The following is a 24,879-nucleotide window of genomic DNA, read 5'->3' on the forward strand; positions in this document are numbered from 1 at the left end:
GATGCAAGAAACTTCAAACCTTTCTTCAGGTATGTGAAAGGGAAACAACCGGCCAGAGAGGAAGTGGGACCACTGGACGACGGAGACAGGAAAGGAGCGATACAGGAGGAAAAAGAAATAGCTGACAGGTTAAACAAATTCTTCTCGTCAGTCTTCACCAGAGAGGACACATCCAATATTCCGGAACCCGAGGTAATTATAAACAGAGAATATGATGAAAGGCTGGTACAACTAGAGGTAAGCAAAGAGGATGTCCTCAGACAGATAGACAGACTAAAGAGCGACAAATCACCAGACCCGGACGGCATCCACCCAAGGGTACTAAAAGAACTGAGAAACGAAATAGCAGAGACACTTCGCCAAATATGTAACCTCTCACTAAAAACAGGGGAGATCCCAGAGGACTGGAAAATAGCAAATGTCACGCCCATCTTTAAGAAGGGATCAAGGGGTGATCCGGGAACTACAGGCCTGTGAGCTTGACCTCAGTTCCAGGGAAGATGATGAAAACAAATGGTAAAGGACACAATCTGCGAACACATAGAAAACAATGGACAACTGAAGGCGAGCCAGCATGGCTTCTGCAAGGGAAGGTCATGCCTCACGAACTTGCTGTACTTCTTTGAGGGAATAAACAGCCAGATGGATAAGGGGGATTCCATAGACATCATTTACGCTGACAGGTTAAAAATGCTGGGGCTGTTCTCCCTGGAGAAGAGGAGACTTAGAGGGGACATGATAGAAACCTTCAAAATCCTTAAGGGCATAGAGAAAGTGAATAAGGACAGATTCTTCAAACTGTGGGGAGCCACAAGCACTAGGGGTCACTCGGAGAAATTGAAAGGGGACAGGTTTAGAACAAATGCTAGGAAATTCTTTTTTACCCAGAGGGTGGTGGACACATGGAACGCGCTTCCGGAGAATGTGATAGGCCAGAACTCTGTACAGGGGTTCAAGGAGGGTTTGGATAGGTTCCTGGAGGATAAGGGGATAGAGGGGTACAGATATAACTTGAGGTAGGTTATAGAAGTGGTCAGAAACCACTTCACAGGTCGCAGACCTGATGGGCCGCCGCGGGAGCTGACCGCTGGGCGAGATGGACCTCGGTCTGACCCAGTGGAGGCAACTTCTTATGTTCTTATGTTCACAGTCTCAGTCCTGGAATGTTGCTATACTTTGGGTTTCTGCTAGGCACTTGGTGGATCTTCTATCTGTCCCAGTATGGCAATTCATATACTGATATCAGTTACCACTACTACTAATCTATAGCGCTACTAGACATCAAAACACAGAAGAGACAGTCCCTGATTGAAAGAGCTTACAATCTAGTCAAGACAGACAAACTGGACAAGAAGGTGCAACAATACACTGTGCTCAGATGAGGGAATTACAAAGGGAATGATAAAACATCTTTTCTCATATCAGGCAGCATTATGGGGTAAAGATTGTGCCGTTGACTTCATTGTTGTATCCAACAGTACACCCAAATCTCTTTCAAGGTTACTTCCCTCTAATACTAATCCCCCCATTTGGTAGCTGAACATCGGGTTCTTTCTCCCTATATACATGACCTTACATTTCCCTACATTGAAGTTCATCTGCCATTTATTCGCCCACTCCTCCAGTTTGTTTAGGTCCCTTTGTAGGTCCTCACACTCTTCCGTAGTTCTAACCCTTCTACAGAGTTTAGTGTCATCCGCAAATTTTATAACTTCACATGCTTGTATATTAAAATTTAATAAAATGTTTTGCTTGTCTTGTGAAACACTTGCAAACCAAGGTTTTACTATACTTTATTCATTGTTTTCAGGTAAGCTTTTTATTTTGTGCGGGCGTTGAATGAGTTTGGGTATTTGTGAATGATTATTGTTTTAGTTTGGTCAAAGTATGTTTTAATTGTATACTGCCTAGAGCTCTGCATTGCATTGTATGGATGTAAATAAAAGAAAAATAATAGAGGTCACGTCTGCTAGCCCCAAAAATATTTAAATGTTTTTGATTCCATTTTGCAAAAGTAAGAACAGAACTGATTAGCAATATAAATGCAAACCCAACAGGAAAGAGGGCAGGATTTGCAAAAAGACATCTCCATAGCAGGTTGCGTCCCCCTGAAATTTAGTTTAAATTCTGAGAAATTCTCTAGCAAAACTAAATAAAAGCCCCTTTTACTAGTGAAAAAGAGTACACTACACTTTCTAAGCTATCAGTTTAGAACAATATTATGTTTGCCGTGCACAGTAAATTGATAGAGTTTTCCCGTGGGTCAAGGTTTTACAGCATTCCTTTGGAATATCCATTCTTGTAACAATCCAGAGTTGGCAAAAGGAACAACTTATACAATGTGTCAAGTGGAAATCACAATTTCACATTCTCCAAATAGAACCTACTCTTTCAGAGTGTCATTTAAACCAATCACAAACAGGCAACATGGCATTTTTCATAAATGGGTTCACTGAACCCATGAAAAAAAATCAGTGGGATTGGTTGAAACAATCCAAGGATCTTCCTTCAAAGGAAAAAACCACAAAACAAAGCCCACAGTGATAGTAAAATCAACATTACCCCTGCCCTGGAATATCCAAAGAGGATTTTCCTATAGATCAGTAGATCCACCTAAGATTTCCCCCTGTAAACCAGGGGGAAATCTACATTTCCGGGTTGTTTTTTTTTTTTTTTCATACTGTTCTCCCAAGGGAGCTTGGAACGGTTTACATGAATTTATTCAGGTACTCGAGCATTTTCCCCTGTCTGTCCCGGTGGGCTCACAATCTATCTAATGTACCTGGGGCAATGGGGGGATTAAGTGACTTGCCCAGGGTCACGAGGAGCAGCGTGGGTTTGAAGCCACGACCCCGGGGTACTGAAGCTGTAGCTTTAACTACTGTGCCACACACTCCTACTGAAGTCCAACTCATTCAAGTTTGAAAGCAATTTCTTTCACCATCTTGATTATAAATCCACTAATTCTGACCCTCCTCCAAATAGAGAGAACACGAAAGAGAGATTAGACATGGGGACAAATTTGTCCCTGTCCCCACAGGATTTCAATATCTCCGTCTTGTTCTTGGCAAGTTCTGTCATTCCTGTAAGCTCTGCCTTAACCATACAAGCCTCGAACACTTATGATTTTAAAGCGTTCGAGGCTTGTGCAGATGAGGACGGAGCTCAGGCATTGGTGGAATGAGGCATTATGACATCACAATCTGAGCTCTAGAATGTTGCTACTTAGGATTTTAAATGTTTGAGGCTTGTGCAGATGAGGACGGAGCTTAGGCATTGGTGGAATGAGGCATTATGACATCACAATCTGAGCTCTAGAATGTTGCTACTTAGGATTTTAAATGTTTGAGGCTTGTGCAGATGAGGACGGAGCTTAGGCATTGGTGGAATGAGGCATTATGACATCACAATCTGAGCTCTAGAATGTTGCTACTTAGGATTTTAAAGTGTTTGAGGCTTGTGCAGATGAGGATGGAGCTTAGGCATTGGTGGAATGAGGCATTATGACATCACAATCTGAGCTCTAGAATGTTGCTACTTATGATTTTAAAGTGTTCGAGGCATGTTCAGATGAGGACAGAGCTTGCAGAAATGGGGCAGGGACAGAGACAGAGCTCACGGGGTGGAGACAAATATGTCCCTGTGTCATTCTCTAGGTGGATATCAACACAGTGGAGTAGAGCTGAGTGGAGGAGTATCCTAGTGGTTAGAGACCCAGCTGCTAACCAGTGAATTTGTTGTGTCTTTGTGATCTTGGGCAAGACACTTAGTGCTCCTTTTACGAAGGTGCACTAAGCGTTTTAGTGCACGCTAGCCGAAAATCTACCACCTGCTCAAAAGGAGGCAGTAGCGGCTAGCACGTGTGGAAATTTAGCACACGCTATTCCACGCGTTAAGGCCCTAATGTGCCATTCGTAAAATGAGCTCTTAGAACTGGATTCCATATATTGCACCTAAAAATTTGGACTGAAGAAAGCGCCATTCTATAAACCGCGCTTAAAGACCTGGCAAAGCTTGAAGAATGGTCTGAAATTTGCCAGCTACAACTTAATGCTAAGAAATGCAAGGCCATGCATTTGGGCTGCAAAAATCCGAGGGGAGGGGAGGGAACTCCGGTCCTTGAGAGCCGTATTCCAGTCGGGTTTTCAGGATTTCCGCAATCAATATGCATGAAATCTATTTGCATGCACTGCTTTCAATGCATATTCATTGGGGAAATCCAGAAAACCTGACTGGAATACGGCTCTTGAGGACCGGAGTTCCCTATCCCTGGTTTAGGGGGTGAAGAATTTATGTGCACGACAGAAGAGCGGGGCTTGGGTGTGATTGTATGTGATGATCTTAAGGTGGCCAAACAGACTGAAAAGGTGACGGTGAAAGCTAGAAGGACCAAGGCCCATAAGCCACTCTAAACATTACATTTAGGGTGGAAAAAGTGCACCTTACAAACCCCTCCCCCCAAAACCCTACTGTACTGCCATATAGGTGCCACCTGCAGCCATAAGGACTATTGGGGTTGTAAACAGATGGGTATAGTGGGTTTGGGGTTTTTTTTTGGGGGGGGGGCCTCACCATAACCTATAAGGGAGTTCTAGTGAGATGTTTATCTGGCACCCTTTTTGTGAAGTTCACAGCACTGCCCTCTAAAGTGCTCTGTTGCCAAGTCTGGGTGGCCAGTCCATCACAATGCTGGCCCCTCCCATATCCAAATGGTCTTGTTCTGGATGTTTGGGACTTGGACAAATTTTTCTTCAAAAGTGTGGAGTAAAAATAGATGTCCTGTTGGTCTGGGCGTACCAATAGCCTAGATAGAGGATTTTTTTTTTTTTTTTTTTTTAATCTAGATCTATGGTGGTTTGCCTTTTGAAAATGGATATTTTCTTACTGCTGACTTTGGACGTCCAGCGCTACAAATCCAGATTTATTTAACATTTTTCTATCCCTCTTAAGAACTAAACGGTTCACATGAGTTAAAACAAACATAGTAATTATGACAAACTAAAATCTTAAAATCAACAGGGGAGAACTATCTTTTCTTTTTGAAAAGAACATAAGAACATAATGGGTCAGACCAATGGTCCATCAAGTCCAGCAGCCTGTTCTCACGGTGGCCAATCCAGGTCACTAGTACCTGGCCAAAACCCAAGGAGTAGCAACATTCCAGCATCTCAAAGAATAGCAAGATTCCGGAACCCCAATGAGAGCCACATTCCAGAGCTGAGATTGTGATGTCATAATGCCTCAGAGCCAACCTCAGCAGTGATGTTACAATGGCTTAATTGTCCTATATTTGGCTCACATAAGAATAGCCTTACTGGGTCAGACCAATGGTCCATCAAGCCCAGTAGCCCATTCTCACGGTGGCCAATCCAGGTCACTAGTACCTGTCCAAAACCCAAAGAGTAGCAACATTCCAGCATCTCAAAGAATAGCAAGATTCCGGAACCCCAATGAGAGCAACATTTCAGAGCTGAGATTGTGATGTCATAATGCCTCAGAGCCAACCTCAGCAGTGATGTTACAATGGCTTAATTGTCCTATACTTGGCTCATGTAAGAGCATAAGAACAGCCATACTGGGTCAGACCAATGATCCATCAAACCCAGTAGCCCGTTCTCACGGTGGCCAATCCAGGTCACTAGTACCTGGCCAAAACCCAAGGAGTAGCAACATTCCAGCATCTCAAAGAATAGCAAGATTCCGGAACCCCAATGAGAGCAACATTTCAGAGCTGAGATTGTGATGTCATAATGCCTCAGAGCCAACCTCAGCAGTGATGTTACAATGGCTTAATTGTCCTATACTTGGCTCACATAAGAACAGCCTTACTGGTCCATAAGACCAATGGTCCATCAAACCCAGTAGCCCGTTCTCACGGTGGCCAATCCAGGTCACTAGTACCTGGCCAAAACCCAAGGAGTAGCAACATTCCAGCATCTCAAAGAATAGCAAGATTCCGGAACCCCAATGAGAGCAACATTTCAGAGCTGAGACTGTGATGTCATAATGCCTCAGAGCCAACCTCAGCAGTGATGTTACAATGGCTTAATTGTCCTATACTTGGCTCACATAAGAACAGCCTTACTGGTCCATAAGACCAATGGTCCATCAAACCCAGTAGCCAATCCAGGTCACTAGTACCTGACCAAAACCCAAGGACTTTTAAGTCATAAGATTGTGCTGACAAACAATTGGGTTTTTAGCTGTTTCTTGAATTGAAACCAGTCACTACATTGTCGTAACTGACCCCCCAAAGCATTCCACATCTTATACGTATGTTTTGAAAATGCCCCTCCACATACGTGGGCACGCTATACTGGGGTATTTTTTATACTAAGATGTACTAATTGAAAAACTAGTGTATTTGTTTTTAAGGTTTTTTTTTTCTTTTTAGGGTTGAGTTGTTTTTATTTGGGGGGGGGAGGGGTTGCAGATTTTATGCTATAACAATTCCTGCAAAAACCTAAAAGTCCTTAAAAACAAATGTGTTAGTTTGTCAATTAGCAAGTCTTAGAAAAAAATAAACTGGTATATTGTGTTACATACCGCTTTGTAATACTGATTTACTTTTAACATAGACTTGCAGTTTGCATGCACTATACAGTATACGTGGCCATGTTATATGCGTAAAAATATGGTGTGTGCGACTTTAAATGTGCACAGCCACACAGCGTAAACTTCCCGACAACCTGTGACCAAAACTTGGGTGAGCAGCACAAAACATTCCTTCAAGATGACATGCGGTCAGCCGTGCAGAGGTTCTACCTGGCTGACTTTAAAGCCGAGCTGAAATGTAGAAGTTATTCTGCCGTTGTATCGGACGATGGTGCGCCCGCATCTGGAATACTGCGTCCAGTATTGGTCGCCGTACCTTAAGAAGGACATGGCGTTACTCGAGAGGGTTCAGAGGAGAGCGACACGTCTGATAAAGGGGATGGAAAACCTTTCATCCGCTGAGAGATTGGAGAAACTGGGTCTCTTTTCACTGGAGAAGAGGAGACTTAGAGGGGATATGATAGAGACTTACAAGATCATGCAGGGCATAGAGAGAGTAGAGAGGGGCAGAAAGAGAGAGAGAAAGGGAGACAGAGAGAAATAGAGAAAGGGAGACAGAGAGAAATAGAGAAAGGGAGAGAGACAGAAATAGAGAGAGAAAGAGAGAGATAGAGAAAGATTGGAGAAACTGGGGCTCTTTTCCCTGGAGAAGAGGAGACTTAGAGGGGATATAGTAACATAGTAACATAGTAGATGACGGCAGATAAAGACCCGAATGGTCCATCCAGTCTGCCCAACCTGATTCCATTTAAATTTTTTTTTTTCTTCTTCTTAGCTATTTCTGGGCGAGAATCCAAAGCTTTACCCGGTACTGTGCTTGGGTTCCAACTGCCGAATTCTCTGTTAAGACTTACTCCAGCCCATCTACACCCTCCCAGCCATTGAAGCCCTCCTCCAAACGGCCATACATAGACGCAGACCGTACAAGTCTGCCCAGTAACTGGCCTAGTTCAATCTTTAATATTATTTTCTGATTCTAGATCCTCTCTGTTCATCCCACGCTTCTTTGAACTCAGTCACAGTTTTACTCTCCACCACCTCTCTCGGGAGCGCATTCCAGGCATCCACCACCCTCTCCGTAAAGTAGAATTTCCTAACATTGCCCCTGAATCTACCACCCCTCAACCTCAAATTATGTCCTCTGGTTTTACCATTTTCCTTTCTCTGGAAAAGATTTTGTTCTACGTTAATACCCTTTAAGTATTTGAACGTCTGAATCATATCTCCCCTGTCTCTCCTTTCCTCTAGGGTATACATATTCAGGGCTTCCAGTCTCTCCTCATACGTCTTCTGGCGCAAGCCTCCTATCATTTTCGTTGCCCACCTCTGGACCGCCTCAAGTCTTCTTACGTCTTTCGCCAGATACGCCAGATATGATAGAGACTTACAAGATCATGAAGGGCATAGAGAGAGTAGAGAGGGGCAGAAAGAGAGAGAGAAAGGGAGACAGAGAGAAATAGAGAAAGGGAGAGAGACAGAAATAGAGAGAGAAAGAGAGAGATAGAGAAAGATTGGAGAAACTGGGGCTCTTTTCCCTGGAGAAGAGGAGACTTAGAAGGGATATTATAAGAGACTTACAAGATCATGAAGGGCATAGAGAGAGTAAAGAGGGGCAGAAAGAGAGAGAGAAAGGGAGACAGAGAGAAATAGAGAAAGGGAGAGAAACAGAAATAGAGAGAGAAAGAGAGAGATAGAGAAAGATTGGAGAAACTGGGGCTCTTTTCCCTGGAGAAGAGGAGACTTAGAAGGGATATTATAAGAGGCTTACAAGATCATGAAGGGCATAGAGAGAGTAGAGAGGGACAGAAAGAGAGAGAGAAAGGGAGACAGAGAGAAATAGAGAGAAAGAGAGATAGAGAAAGATTGGAGAAACTGGGTCTCTTTTCCCTGGAGAAGAGGAGACTTAGAAGGGATATTATAAGAGACTTACAAGATCATGAAGGGCATAGAGAGAGTAAAGAGGGGCAGAAAGAGAGAGAGAAAGGGAGACAGAGAGAAATAGAGAAAGGGAGAGAGACAGAAATAGAGAGAGAAAGAGAGAGATAGAGAAAGATTGGAGAAACTGGGGCTCTTTTCCCTGGAGAAGAGGAGACTTAGAAGGGATATTATAAGAGGCTTACAAGATCATGAAGGGCATAGAGAGAGTAGAGAGGGACAGAAAGAGAGAGAGAAAGGGAGACAGAGAGAAATAGAGAGAAAGAGAGATAGAGAAAGATTGGAGAAACTGGGTCTCTTTTCCCTGGAGAAGAGGAGACTTAGAAGGGATATTATAAGAGACTTACAAGATCATGAAGGGCATAGAGAGAGTAAAGAGGGGCAGAAAGAGAGAGAGAAAGGGAGACAGAGAGAAATAGAGAAAGGGAGAGAGACAGAAATAGAAAGAGAAAGAGAGAGATAGAGAAAGATTGGAGAAACTGGGGCTCTTTTCCCTGGAGAAGAGGAGACTTAGAAGGGATATTATAAGAGACTTACAAGATCATGAAGGGCATAGAGAGAGTAAAGAGGGGCAGAAAGAGAGAGAGAAAGGGAGACAGAGAGCAATAGAGAAAGGGAGAGAAACAGAAATAGAGAGAGAAAGAGAGAGATAGAGAAAGATTGGAGAAACTGGGGCTCTTTTCCCTGGAGAAGAGGAGACTTAGAAGGGATATTATAAGAGGCTTACAAGATCATGAAGGGCATAGAGAGAGTAGAGAGGGACAGAAAGAGAGAGAGAAAGGGAGACAGAGAGAAATAGAGAGAAAGAGAGATAGAGAAAGATTGGAGAAACTGGGTCTCTTTTCCCTGGAGAAGAGGAGACCTAGGGGGATATGATAAGAGACTTACAAGATCATGAAGGGCATAGAGAGAGTAGAGAGGGACAGAAAGAGAGAGAGAAAGGGAGACAGAGAGAAATAGAGAGAAAGAGAGATAGAGAAAGATTGGAGAAACTGGGTCTCTTTTCCCTGGAGAAGAGGAGACCTAGAGGGGATATGATAAGAGACTTACAAGATCATGAAGGGCATAGAGAGAGTAGAGAGGGATAGAAAGAGAGAGAGAAAGGGAGACAGAGAGAAATAGAGATCCAGATTTATTTAACACAAATCCAGATTTATTTAATACAAATCCAGATTTATTTAACATTTTTCTATTCCTCTTAAGAACTAAACGGTTCACATGAGTTAAAACAAACATAGTAATTATGACAAACTAAAATCTTAAAATCAACAGGGGAGAACTATCTTTTCTTTTTGAAAAGAACATAAGAACATAATGGGTCAGACCAATGGTCCATCAAGTCCAGCAGCCTGTTCTCACGGTGGCCAATCCAGGTCACTAGTACCTGGCCAAAACCCAAGGAGTAGCAACATTCCAGCATCTCAAAGAATAGCAAGATTCCGGAACCCCAATGAGAGCAACATTTCAGAGCTGAGATTGTGATGTCATAATGCCTCAGTCCACAGTGCCTCAGAGCCAACCTCAGCAGTGATGTTACAATGGCTTAATTGTCCTATACTTGGCTCACATAAGAATAGCCTTACTGGGTCAGACCAATGGTCCATCAAGCCCAGTAGCCCGTTCTCACGGTGGCCAGTCCAGGTCACTAGTACCTGGCCAAAACCCAAGGAGTAGCAACATTCCAGCATCTCAAAGAATAGCAAGATTCCGGAACCCCAATGAGAGCAACATTCCAGAGCTGAGATTGTGATGTCATAATGCCTCAGAGCCAACCTCAGCAGTGATGTTACAATGGCTTAATTGTCCTATACTTGGCTCACATAAGAACAGCCTTACTGGTCCATAAGACCAATGGTCCATCAAACCCAGTAGCCCGTTCTCACGGTGGCCAATCCAGGTCACTAGTACCTGACCAAAACCCAAGGATTTTTAAGTCATAAGATTGTGCTGACAAACAATTGGGTTTTTAGCTGTTTCTTGAATTGAAACCAGTCACTACATTGTCGTAACTGACCCCCCAAAGCATTCCACATCTTATACGTATGTTTTGAAAATGCCCCTCCACATACGTGGGCACGCTATACTGGGGTATTTTTTATACTAAGATGTACTAATTGAAAAACTAGTGTATTTGTTTTTAAGGTTTTTTTTTTCTTTTTAGGGTTGAGTTGTTTTTATTTGGGGGGGGGGGGAGGGGTTGCAGATTTTATGCTATAACAATTCCTGCAAAAACCTAAAAGTCCTTAAAAACAAATGTGTTAGTTTGTCAATTAGCAAGTCTTAGAAAAAAATAAACTGGTATATTGTGTTACATACCGCTTTGTAATACTGATTTACTTTTAACATAGACTTGCAGTTTGCATGCACTATACAGTATACGTGGCCATGTTATATGCGTAAAAATATGGTGCGTGCGACTTTAAATGTGCACAGCCACACAGCGTAAACTTCCCGACAACCTGTGACCAAAACTTGAGTGAGCAGCACAAAACATTCCTTCAAGATGACATGCGGTCAGCCGTGCAGAGGTTCTACCTGGCTGACTTTAAAGCCGAGCTGAAATGTAGAAGTTATTCTGCCGTTGTATCGGACGATGGTGCGCCTGCATCTGGAATACTGCGTCCAGTATTAGTCGCCGTACCTTAAGAAGGACATGGCGTTACTCGAGAGGGTTCAGAGGAGAGCGACACGTCTGATAAAGGGGATGGAAAACCTTTCATCCGCTGAGAGATTGGAGAAACTGGGTCTCTTTTCCCTGGAGAAGAGGAGACTTAGAAGGGATATGATAGAGACTTACAAGATCATGCAGGGCATAGAGAGAGTAGAGAGGGGCAGAAAGAGAGAGAGAAAGGGAGACAGAGAGAAATAGAGAAAGGGAGAGAGACAGAAAGAGAGAGATAGAGAAAGATTGGAGAAACTGGGGCTCTTTTCCCTGGAGAAGAGGAGACTTAGAGGGGATATGATAGAGACTTACAAGATCATGAAGGGCATAGAGAGAGTAGAGAGGGGCAGAAAGAGAGAGAGAAATAGAGAAAGGGAGAGAGACAGAAATAGAGAGAGAAAGAGAGAGAGATAGAGAAAGATTGGAGAAACTGGGGCTCTTTTCCCTGGAGAAGAGGAGACTTAGAAGGGATATTATAAGAGGCTTACAAGATCATGAAGGGCATAGAGAAAGTAGAGAGGGACAGAAAGAGAGAGAGAAAGGGAGACAGAGAGAAATAGAGAGAAAGAGATTTTTCCCTGGAGAAGAGGAGACCTAGAGGGGATATGATAAGAGACTTACAAGATCATGAAGGGCATAGAGAGAGTAGAGAGGGATAGAAAGAGAGAGAGAAAGGGAGACAGAGAGAAATAGAGAGAGAGAGAGAGAGAGAGATAGAGAAAGATTTGGAGAAACTGTGACTCTTCCCTGGAGAAGAGGAGACTTAGAGGGGATATGATAGAGACTTACAAGATCATGAAGGGCATAGAGAAAGTGGAGAGGGACAGATTCTTCAAACTTTTGAATAATAAAAGAACAAGAGGGCATTCAGAAAAGTTGAAAGGGGACAGATTCAAAACGAATGCTAGGAAGTTCTTCTTTACCCAACGTGTGGTGGACACCTGGAATGTGCTTCCAGAGGACGTAATAGGGCAGAGTACGGTACTGGAGTTCAAGAAAGGATTGGACAATTTACCACTGGAAAAGGGGATAGGGGAGTATAGATAGAGGATTACTGTACAGGTCCTGGACCTGTTGGGCCGCCGCGTGAGCGGACTGCTGGGCACGATGGACCTCAGGTCTGACCCAGCAGAGGCATTGCTTATGTTCTTATGTTATGTTCTAGTCACCTTGAGACATTAAAATTAGTCCTATCTGATCAGGTGGTATCACAACCCCGACACCAGTTTAGAGCTAATGCAATCCAAAAAAAAAAAAAAGGCAAACAACCCCACGACAAATATAGCAAAGAAAAGAGTGAGGAAGGAACTGTGCACCTGAACCAAAATTGAGGTGTTTTTTTTCTTTTTTTAATCATTTATATTCTGCATATCCTACAATTCTATGCAGATTAGAAATTATTAAGGTACTCAAACATTATTCCCTAACTGTCCCGTCGGGCTCTCACGCTATCTAATGTACCTTGGGCAATGGGGATTAAGTGACTTGTGCAGGGTCATAAGGAACAGTGCGGGGTTTGAACCCGCAACCTCAGGGTGCCAAGGCGGTAGCTCTAACCACTGCACCACAACCAGAGATAAAACTTGAGTTTATTGACTAAAATCATCTATTAAGATACAAAACATATTTATTTATATCCTAAGCGGTTTACATTCAGGTACTTTATCATATATCCCTATCTGTCCTGGTGGGCTCAAACTCTATCTAGTGTACCTGGGGCAATGAGGAGATTAAGTGACTTGCCCAAGGTCACAGGGAGCAGTGAGAGATTTGAACCCGCAACCTCAGGGCACCGAGGCTGTAGCTCTAACCCCTGTGCCACACACTCCCTATATGACAATCAGGCTTTCTTTCATATCCTTCTGGAAGGATATGTATCTTAATAGATGATTGTATTCAAGAAACTCAGATTTTATCTCAGGTTGAAGTGCATACTGTTTTCTGTACCAGTTTAAAGCTTACAACTTACCCAGTAAGAGTATCACCCCAAGGACACCTGCGATACATATGAAGAGATACAGGGCTACCCGAGTTAATCGGTTGGCAAGATTCCTGCTGCCAGGCTTGGGTGAATTCCCCATTGCTTCTGCTTCCATGGCCCCAACCGACATGGGCTCAAAAGGGGATCCACCTGAAATCCGGTTCACTGTCCCCTCCACAGCTCCAGCTAGGTCCAGCCACCTCCCCGGAGCACTCCAGCCTCTGGCTTTCTCATTTACAAGTTCAAGATTCTGTCATCGAGGTCTCTCCAAAGCTCTTTCTCCAGCGGGAGAAACAAGCCGTTCAGCTGGAACTTGGCAGGACAGATGTGTGCTTTTTAAAATTTCAGCCCCTGTCTTTGGCTGAGTTTCTTATAAAACTATCTGCAGAGTGTCCATTTCGTCAAGAGCTCAGCACATGTAGCTGGACAGCTGCCTCAAATGATGTTACAATCATATACCCCCCCCCAAAGTAGGTTCAAATCTGAACTGAAGGGTTTTGGAAAGATAGGACGCAGCTGGAAATAGTTCATTTTACAGCCCCATAAAGGGCTTATCTTTAATCACCAAGCCTCAGAAATGACATAGTCTCTTCAGTGTGCAAAACCTTTTTAAACTTTTGCAGGGATTCCTGGGACATCCTGTTAGGACTTTATTTTGGGAGGCTTGTGCATGGCCCTGTGCCAAAAATCAGAGTCATGTTTTCATGTGGCAGCGCATGGCAATCAAAACAGCCTACATATAAGTTTAAAAAGAAACTCACAAGAAACGAAAGCAAGCCAGAAGAAAATTCACATCCTCCCGGGGGGACTATAAATTTTAGCAGAAGACTTTATGCAGACAACGCATTAAGCTTTTCAGGATTTAAAAAAAACAAAAACCAAGGGACAAAGTTTTAACTCATGCCTGAGGTTTTCAACATAATCTAAAAATTATAGCCAGGCAAGATTGCAGAAACAACAACGCTGACTGACCGTGCAAAGCCGACAGAACCACATAGGTTCCTGGTATGTGGGAAGGCTTCAATTATTTTAAATTTCAAAGCACCACACAGCTCCCCTTGGGACTGTATAATCAAGACCAAATGCAAGCCTTCCTAAAACACAAAACCCGCAGAACCCTGACATTAAATAACTAAATATAATGATTTTGGTACACCAAATGACAGTATTTCTCCCATAACAGGGCGCTCCGTAAATATAACACAGCCAGTTATTTTTCCTTATCACTGTACTACATCAACATGTCTGAAAAGATGTGTTCATCTATTAAGTGGAAGGTCAATTTTTTTTTTACCCCAGCTGCAAAATAGGTGCGCCTTCTTCAGTAAATCATGGGCCTGACATATAAAAGGATTTATACGCCTTTGAGAGTTATGCTCAGAAATTAAAAATGCTCTAGGTTTGAATGCATACGTTTGTACTCAAAAGGACCCAGTGTGCAGCCAGCAGCAGAACTCCTTTGGATCTGTAAACGCTGCGACCGTGACCGTCCCTCACTGTGCTGGGACGCGACTACCATATCGTTCAGGTGGTATCGTCCTCATTTAACTACCTATGACGACTCCGAAAAATAAGGAAGTCTGACTTTGCCCAACTACTCTATTCCTTAGCACTCTCCAGCATGGATTACTGCAATGCGCTATTCAACGGTCTCGCGGTGAAGAATGTACGACATCTTCAGCGTGTTCAACACGCAGCGATCAGGCGTCTGAAAAACCTTCCTGTCCGCGACCCTGTCTCTCAGGCTCTAGCATTAGCTCACTGGCTTCCCGTAGCCAAGCACTGTGTCTTCAAGGGCCTGACGCTAGCGTTCAGATCCTTGCATGACATGGCACCAGGCTACGTGCCATATGTGCCGAACTGTTCCCTCCGCTCCCAGGACGAAATACGTCTCAAAATGCCCCCTGGTCGTCCTCTTCAACTGCAAAGCGACGGTCCTACTCCCACTTCATACTGAGCCACTGGAATCATCTGCTCCCGCAGATCAGATCCCTTGAAGGACGCCTCAGATTTAAAAAAGCAATAAAAACATACCTCTTCACCTAAACCCCTGCCCTTGACCGACAGACTACAAAGAAATGTATATTGGTACCAGAACCAGTATGTGTCACATAAGGAAAACTTGTATTTTAAAATCATACTCTAACTATCTGTGTGTCAAATTAGGATAAAACTTATACTGAAAACCTTGCACCATAAGGATAACTATAGCAAACTGTATATTATGCAAGTAAATATTAGACCCTAATATGTATCAAGTTAGGATACAAATGGGTTTGAGGCAAGATGGCCGCGGTGCAGTGAGGATGCTCACTACACGTTCTCCTGCTGGGTAACTTTTGGCCCCGTTCTTTGGGGTAATTTGCTTAATAAGAATGCCTAAAAGAAGGGAAAGAGTGGCTGCTACAGCCCGGCAGCCTGAGTTCACCTCTCGGAGGCACGAGTCGATAGTGGGGTTTTTTTTTTAACATCTTCCCCTCGGGGCGAACTGGCATCGCCGAGTCAGAGGGAAATCTCGGTGCTCGGGAGCGAGATATCGCTTAGCCAAGCAGGACCTGTGCCTCCCCGACAGCCGTGAGAAGAGGGAAACTACGGTGGCTCAGAAGGGACAGGAAGTAACTGCCCTAACAGAGCTGGAGGGCTTACCGGCGTCCCAAGTCTCTTTGGCAGAGATACCATCATCACTGGAGAAGGCTGCGATGCCTCCAGCAGAAAGGGGACAAAATTCATTGGTCCCCCCGTTGGTAAGGCCACAGGAATTCACCTTGGAGTCCATTTGGACTGCTTTAGAACTCCTTATACAAATTGTGTGCAGGAACTCTTCCACTGGTAAACACACAGACTTTAAGAATTAATTCCCTTCAGGAGGAAATAAAGTCTCAGGAGAAAAAGGTAGATCGCTTGGACCAAAGAGTTCAAGGGATTCAAAGAACTCAGACTACCTTAATGCAAGATAGACTGTTGCTAGTATGGAAGGTGGAAAATTTGGAAAATGATGCTAAAATGTTGAATTTAAGAATACTTAACTTTCATAAAACACTAGTGACGTCTCTTCTCAATCTGAGGCTCCACTTGATTTACCAAGTCCTATGAATATAACAAAAATATTGGAAACCTCAGAAGATGAAGTTATTTCACCTTCTGCACTTCTGGTGACATTCGTCTTTCAACAAGACAAAGAGGCAATTCTTAGGCTGTTTTTTAGGCTTAAAGAAGTGACCTTTACGGATTCTAAGATCTCCAAGTTTCTGGATGTTTCTAAACTAACTGAAACCAGAAGGAAAGGGTTCCTAGAAATGAAACAATATGTACTTTCTTTGGGGGCTATATTTCAGCTTAGATAGCCCTGTAAATGTTTGGTCCTTTTGGATCAACATTCATATATATTTTTTTTTTATCCCCCCCCCCCCCCCACAGCAAAAGATTAGAGAAACTGGGCCTTTTCTTCCTCGAACAGAGGAGATTGAGAGGGGACCAGATCGAAACATTCAAGGTACTGAAAGGAATAGACTTAGTAGATAAGGACAGGTTGTTCACCCTCTCCAAGGTAGGGAGAACGAGAGGGCACTCTCTAAAGTTGAAAGGGGATAGATTCCGTACAAACATAAGGAAGTTTTTCTTCACCCAGAGTGGTAGAAAACTGGAACGCTCTTCTGGAGTCTGTCGTAGGGGAAAACACCCTCCAGGGATTCAAGATAAAGTTAGACAAGTTCCTGCTGAATCAGAACGTATGCAGGTAGGGCTAGTCTCAGTTAGGGCGATAATCTTTGACCAGAGGGCCACCGCGTGAGCGGACTGCTGGGCACGATGACCTCTGGTCTGACCCAGCAGTGGCAATTCATATGTTCTTATGTTCTTTCCAGTGCCTCCATAGTGAAGTAAGGTCCTAGTGATTAACGATTTTCTTTTATTTTCCTTTTAATATCAGATCTCATGATAATGTGAATTGTCTCTCCCAGAATGTGGGCTTTATGAGAGATTGGTAATATTATATTGAATGTTATTTGACCTGATTGGTTGATTGACTTTTCCTGTTTCGTTTTATCGGAGATGTAAAACCTCTCTTTTCCTTAAATATACCAGTTTAGGTATATTTATAAAAATATTTTTTTTAAAAAATAAAAAAGTTAGGATACAAACTCGTATCATAAACTTGTACGGAAATTTTGTATGTTAAACCTGTAACCCGTTCTGAGCTCTTTGGGGACAATGGGATATAAAAACGAAATAAATAAAAGATCAGCATTTTGCTGACCAGCACTGGCGTTAAACCCCAAAATTCAATCCAGAGCCATTTCCGGGCACGGGCATTGAATTTCCACTGACAGAACTTATAGATCATGCTTTAGAAGAGTTTAGGGGTAAATTCTCCAACAGGCAGCCTGATAGAACGCACTAAAGGCTAAATTCTATATGTACGACATTTTAAAAATTAGTGCCGAAAAAAGCACTATTCTATAAGCCGGGCTTAGTTAGGCACAGTTTATAGATTAGCACTTCTTATTCTATAATTATGCACATAACTTAAAGTAACACCCCTGGTCCCCCCAACCCACCCATTTCAGCACCCCTTTTTGACTTGTGCCTAAATTTATGGGTGTAACTTGTAATTGAATTAATTAGCACCAGTAATTGTTTGTTAAAAAGCTTAATTATTAATGCTAACTAACTTGTTATACAATTAAATTGTGTGCACAATTTTTGGTGTTTTTTTTAATAGAATTTAGGGGATAGCTGTGAATTCCACAGATAAAATTGCCATTATAGAATGGAGCCTAAGTCCTCGTTTACATGCCTAATTTTAGGTGCATAAAACAAAGAAAAACCACTCTTGATGATGTTTATAAATATACTGTGTCAGTGGTGTACATAATATTTATAAGCTTTATGTTCAGAATCATGGAGGCGATAACTGGGGAGATCCCCGCCTCACCGCCCAATCATCGCATATAAAGAAAAGAATAAAGAGAGACTCCAAATTATATACTTGTATATTAATATGCCACTAGGGCTTAAAGTTCTTAACTTGGGTACGTTATAATAATCCATAAACACAGCAAACTTATCTCATAGCTTGCAGGTTCCGACGTGCCACGTTTTGTTCCTGCCTCAGGGAACCAACGGAGATTTACAAGGATTTTTTGTAATAGGCGTGAGTGATTCTGAAAGAAATACAGAGTTTAAATGAATTAATTCTTTATTTATAAATAAGTTAAAACGTACCTTGTTTTTACTATAAAAGTATCGTGGCTATAAGGGTAGAACTCACCAAAGATAAAAGATGTCTCACGTAGTAAACGGAGAACAATTCACACAGCTTCTTCCCGATGTTAGAGTGGCGGAAATGCCGCCAAGAATTTAAAGGCCTCAAGCATCACCACATACACATACCACGTGGTTGCGCAACCGGCCACAATGTAACAAGGGACAACAAATCGTAGTAAAGGAAACATTAAAGGGACTGAAAATCAATGCAGAAATGTATATATGAAAAAATTACTGAAAAATGTACGAAAAAACTACAGAAAAACTACTGAAAAAAAAAAATAGAAAAATAAAAAGCTGCAAACTGAAATTGAAGGAACGGCTGCTATAAAAAAGCACGCCACTCAATCTCGCTATTTAAACCTCTCGGATGTAAACTTTAAGCCCTAGTGGCATATTAATATACAAGTATATAATTTGGAGTCGCTCTTATTCTCTTCTTTGTATGCGATGATTGGGCGGTGAGGCGGTAGTGTCGGGGATCTCCCCAGTTATCGCCTCCATGATTCTGAGCATAAAGTTTATAAATATTATGTACACCACTGACACAGTACATTTATAAACATCATCAAGAGTGGGTTTTCTTTATTTTATACACTTGGCTTTATCACTCTATTTTTGAATAATTTAAGCCTATCCCCCCTTTTTTGTGTAATTTTAGGTGCAAGCACATGTGTGTTCTGCCCCTGGCAGCCTTATACTAGTTTTATGGTATAGCTCTAAAATGGGTTTAATGCTATCCTTAGAATTTACCTCCTCCTTTACGAACGCCTAGTGCGGGTTTTAGCACCGGCAGCAGCGGTAACTTTGCCGATGCTCATAGGAATGCTGCCCACATCGGTGTCGGCTCGCCCCTTGACATCAGTTCCTAGCTGCGGGTCCCGGAAATGATGTCAGAGGGAGCGCCGGTGCCAATGTGGGCAGCAACTTCGCGCTGGGGGGAGGCAAGGGGGTGCAAATGTGCATGGCAAGGAGAGGAGCAAGGGGGCAAGTGTTTGGAGAGGGGGATGGGTGCTGCCGTGCCCTTAGGAAGACCGCTCCTGGGGTGGCCCCCCCCCCAGCAACCCCTCACTACATCACTGAACATGACGGTACATAAAGGACGAATGGCCTATCTAGTCTGCCTATATCTCCTCCTCTCCCTATAGGCTAAACCAGACATGGGCAACTCCAGTCATCGAGGGCTGGAATCCAATCGGGTTTTCAGGATTTCCCCAATGAATATGCATGAGATCTATTTGCATGCACTGCTTTCAATGCATACTCATTGGGGATATTCGATTGGATTCCGGCCCTCGAGGACCGGAGTTGCCCATGTCTGGGCTAAACGGCTCTTTACGCCTGCATTGTGAGGTCATAGAGCATCAGAACTTTTATTTCAGCAGTCTGCGATTTAAAAAAAAACCCTTACGCGGCTTGATAAAAGGGGGCCTAAATGAGGATGCATGATGCCCCACCCCCATGAAGATGACTGGAGCACTGCCACTCCACCACCACCATCAGCTTGCACTTCATTTTCTGGATTCTTCTCATGACGATGCTGAACGGAAACTTCTAGCATCATCTACTCCCCCAAAGAGGCCAAATCCTGGGCAGTCACAGTAACAAGGTTTTCTTGTTGGTATTTTTTTATTTTTTGTCTAAAAAAATAAACCAAAATATTTTGCCCTTCTTGGATGCGATTGATCTTTGGATACGCACATTCGCTGATGAATACACATATAGGACGAAGGGGGAATTCATCATGGGGTATTAACTATGTTAGCACACGCTAACAATTAGCATGTGCTACATGCGAAGATGCCCATTATATTCCTATGGGTGTCTTAGTGTTTAGCATGTGCCGATCATTAGCGTGTGCTGACTAAATCTCACTATACAGCTAGAGCTTACTGTACAGTCTTTACCATGGATTTTCTCAGGTTTTTGTCCTCTGAGTTATATTGGCAACTGTAAGAGGCTCCTAATCAGTTAACCCTTACTTCTGTAGTCTTAGTCCAGACTCTTTAATGACATAAAATAAAGAATAAACGCTCACAATTGATGACTTCAAGGCAGTTCAACTCTGTCACAGAATCTTCTAACTCTACCAACTTTCCTATCCAAAACGGGGCTGGGAGTGTGTCCACACCTTGTGGAAATATCACTGTTTTCCAGACTTAGATATAAAACTAAGCTGTGTTAAATTGTTAGAAATTGTGGGAAAACAATGCTAACTCAGGTTTTCATACAACCATGTGGTCTGCAAACATGGCAACTGTTCGCTCTCACACTGGAGAAGGGTGGGGCTTCAGCTCGGTGAATACAGCCTAGCTCTCTGGGAGAAGCAAGGCCCTCTGGAGAATGGTTACTGTGGATGGGCAGACTAGATAGGCTATTTGGCCTTTATCTGCCATCATGTTTCTATGAGCACACCTTACTCATATATCTTAACAAAAAACCACTTAAACTTGTTCTTATATAAGAAGCTGAGTAAATGCCCACATAAAGTGGGGGCAGAACAGTTAGCGTCCCTCCTAAATTCTATAAATGGTGCCCAAATTTCAGCACCAAAAAATGAGCAGTAAGCACTGGTTATAGAATAGCATTTAGCACTGGGATTCATAGTTAATTTTAGGCGTGAAGTTTTACACCAACTGAAACGTGGGGTAAATTAGGCATGGGCCCCTTCATATTCTCCAGCAACTTCCTGTTCCTGTGTAGACTTGCCGAGAAGCAGCTTCTAGGGTAGGCCTTGTTGCTGCTGCTGGCTACATAAAGATTCAATTACAGTGACCGAGCACAGGGAAGAGGTAGGTGAGGGAGTTGGGAGCTAGAGAGGTCATGAGGTGAAGCAGTGTTGGAGGAGGGGAGGGGAGGGAGCTGGAGAAATAGCATGGAGGCAGGACTGGAGAAACAGCATGGTAGGAGGGAGGGAGGAGGCTGGAGAAACAGCATGGAGGGGGGTGGGAGAAACAGCATGGAGGGAGAGAGGGCTAGAGAAGCATTATGGAAAGGAGAGAGTGCTGGAGAAAAGGGCTTTGAGTAGGGTAGTGCTGGATGGGAAGGGAGAGACAGAAACAACAGGGGAGGATGTTGGAAATAGACAGCGAAAAAAAATAAAAAAAAGATGGTCCACAGGAGAGGAAAGGTAGAAAAAGAGAGAGAGAAAAACACTGAAAGAGTACAGAGGATGGGAAGAAGGAAATGGGTGGTATGGGCGGGGCTGTGGGTGGAGTGTGGGCGGGGTCATGTGTCCTCTTTTTTGTCCTCACAAATATGGTAACCCTATTGTACACTATTGATAACATTGTCCTCAACCCGCACACACAAAAGCTGAATAAAATGAATAATTCAACAAACGGCATGAGAAATTAAACAAAACAAACACATCTGACCTACACATCCATACAACATAATATCTGGCTCAGAACTGATTTAGGGAAGCGTGCACCCTACGTTCAAATATGGTATTGCATGGGACTTTTCTTTCCGATCTAGTGTGTTATTAAAGGGCGTGCTTTGCTCTGGGCCAAAACTAACCCAAGGTCCTAGCACATAGTTAAGAGGCAATCTGGAAGAAATAATTTTTCCTTTTTATTATCTGGGGTTTTTATTGTTTTTTTTTTTTTTTTTTGCAATATGTTTACAAAAACAAGGTTTCAAAATTCTCTCATGCCTAGAGAGAGGTTTTCTTCCTGGTGTTGTAACTGCAGTGAATAATATCCACAAGCCAGCTGTGAGATTACACAAATTGTTTATGAGAGCAGTCTCCCTTCTCCTAGGGTGTGAATGCTCAGATCTGGGAATAAATGGCAATCAAAAAGACAAATGAAAACCAGAGTAATAGTTCTGTAGAAGGGAGGGTTTTTTTTTGGGGGGGTGGGGGGGATTAAAGCAGGGAATGGAGCAGATTGCTGGAAATCAGAGAATGTGTATTTTGCAGGAACCTGTGCATGGAAGGGGAGTATTGTAAAGTGGCTTTTTAAGTAACTGCAGAGCCGTGATGGTTCTTGGAGAAGGTAGACATGTAAATCAGCAGTATAGCTGGGAGAGCAGGAGGTCTTGGGGGGGTCTGCCCCCCCCATGGGCTCAGGACCCCTCTACAACTGCAGTGCCCCTTTAAATGGCTGATGGGGATGCTGAAGCTGCTCCATCCCATCTGCTGCCGATCCTTCAGTGCAGAGGTTGGTGGCATGTCTCCAGCCACCGGTGGCACTTCTCACATAAGCTCAGTTTTCAAATAGAGAATGACACGGTGACAAAATTCATCACTGTTCCCGTCCCCGCGGATAACTGCGGGAAACCATCTTCATGTCATTCTTTAAGAAGAGAGGGAATAATCAGAGTATGAATGGCCACAACCACTGACCCTCAAGCTTTGCTTTGAAGAATGCTGGTGTAGAAGGACTGAGGTTGAAACAGACACTGAAGAATGACAGTCTCTGGTATCCAGAGCAGATATTGTGATGTCATAATGCCTCATTCCACCAGTGCCTAAGAGCCATTCACATCAGTGATGTCACAATGGCTTCATTATCCTTGGCTCACATAAGAATCAGAGTATGAATGGCCACAACCACTGACCCGCAAGCTTTGCTTTGAAGAATGCTGGTGTAGAAGGACCGAGTTCGAAATAGACACTAGAAAATGACATGAGATTATTTCCCGCGGTTATCCGCGGGGACGGAAACGGTGATGAGTTTTGTCACCGTGTCATTCTCTATTTTCAAACTAAGTATGCAGCAGCTGGAGGCACACCACCAACCTCCAGGAGGAGGGAAGCAGCTCAGGAACTGGCTGGTGGGATTTAGCATCCCTGCCAGCCAGTTTAGCGCAAGCAGGAAGGGGTGGAGGTGGTGGTGGTAAGGAATGCATTGACCACCCTTTAAGTCTCCGCCCTGGATGCCCTTAAAGCTGCATCCCTCGTATGTATAGTTTATTAAATGTGATATATTGCATAACTTTATATAAAATCAAAGCAGAGGAGAAAATTTGAATCCTTCTTAAGTAAGAAATGATTCACGGTTCTTTAGGTTGAACTGAGAATTATTTCTTTTATCTTTTCTTAAAATTTGTTGTTGAAATTGTATCATGTCTCCCCATAATGTGGGCTTAAAAAGGAATTATGTATGATTGATTATGTATTGTTTATGAGATTCCTTTTTTCCTTTGAGTTATTGGATATTGTATGTATTCAAAATGATAATAAAAAAAAAAAATCAAAGCTGTGTACAAACAGAATCAAATTAAAAATATAAAAGAAAAAAGAACTCCAATTTTCCCCCTCTTCTATTAAACTGCGCTCGCAGTTTTTAGCGCAGAGAGCCGTGGTGAATGGCCCGTGCTGCTCCCAACGCTCATAGGAACTCTATGAGCATCGGGAGCAGCGTAGGCCATTCAGCGCGGCTCCCCGCGCTAGAATACTGTTAGCGCAGTTTAATAGAAAAGGCTCCCCAAATTTCAGTTTCAGCTATGGTGCTGAAACTGGCCCAGAATCCTTTTTCTGCCTGGTTTAGGTTTTGTTTTTGGAGGAAGTCGAAAATTTCTACTTTGTCCTTTTTTAAAAAAAAATTTCTCATTGTAAAAGTTTTCATTAACTGAGGTCCATGTGTGACATCATCCGGTGGATGCCCACCGGAGGCGGCCGGGGCTAGAGGCAGAACAGGGCAGGGACATTTGTCCAGGATTTTGCGAAAGAAACTACGGTAATCCTACTTAGGGCTGGTGTGAGCAGCAGATATGAGTTGCTGCACAGTGCCACCAAAGAAACAAAGGCTTTCAAAAGTACAGGAGATTGGGGGGAGGGGGAGTTGAGACACTGGAACATCTGGGGGGGAAGAGAGGGTTACCATATTTGTGAAGACAAATAAGAGGACACATAGCCCCAGCCTGACCCCCCACACAAACTGGCCATAAACACTAGAGAATGACATGGGGGACGCATTTTTCCCTGTCCCCGCAGGAAATCAATTTTCCCATCCCCACAAGTTTTGTCGCTGTCCCTGCCTCATTCCTGTAAGCTCTGCCTTAACCACACAAGCCTTGAACACTTATGATTTTAAAGTGTTTGAGGCTTGTGCAGATGAGGACGGAGCTCAGGCATTGGTGGAATGAGGCATTATGACATCGCAATCTGAGTTCTAGAATGTTGCTACTTAGGATTTTAAAGTGTTTGAGGCTTGTGCAGAAGAGGACGGAGCTTAGGCATTGGTGGAATGAGGCATTATGACATCACAATCTGAGCTCTAGAATGTTGCCACATGATTTTAAAGCGTTTGAGGCTTGTGCAGATGAGGATGGAGTTTAGGCATTGGTGGAATGAGGCATTGACATCACAATCTGAGCTCTAGAATGTTGCTACTTATGATTTTAAAGTGTTTGAGGCTTGTGCAGATGAAGCCGGAGCTTAGGTATTGGTGGAATGAGGCATTATGACATCATAATCTGAGCTCTAGAATGTTGCTACTTATGATTTAAAGCAGTGTTTTTCAACCTTTTT

At 43.2% G+C, this 24,879-nt stretch overlaps 1 protein-coding gene across 2 annotated transcripts in view; it reads right to left on the reverse strand.

The window, feature by feature from the left end:
- Positions 1–13,712, reverse strand: part of PHEX (phosphate regulating endopeptidase homolog X-linked) — a 188,945-nt gene extending 175,233 nt beyond the window's left edge. For both annotated transcript variants that reach the window (XM_033949946.1, XM_033949945.1), the window contains exon 1: positions 13,122–13,712. In XM_033949946.1, the coding sequence (XP_033805837.1) occupies positions 13,122–13,263 (142 nt within the window). In that variant the 5' untranslated portion in view covers positions 13,264–13,712. The remainder of the gene's footprint in view (positions 1–13,121) is intronic.
- Between the last annotated feature and the right edge of the window lie 11,167 nt (positions 13,713–24,879).

This window comes from Geotrypetes seraphini, chromosome 6, assembly GCF_902459505.1.
Source record: "Geotrypetes seraphini chromosome 6, aGeoSer1.1, whole genome shotgun sequence".
In the NCBI taxonomy this organism is placed as follows: domain Eukaryota; kingdom Metazoa; phylum Chordata; class Amphibia; order Gymnophiona; family Dermophiidae; genus Geotrypetes; species Geotrypetes seraphini.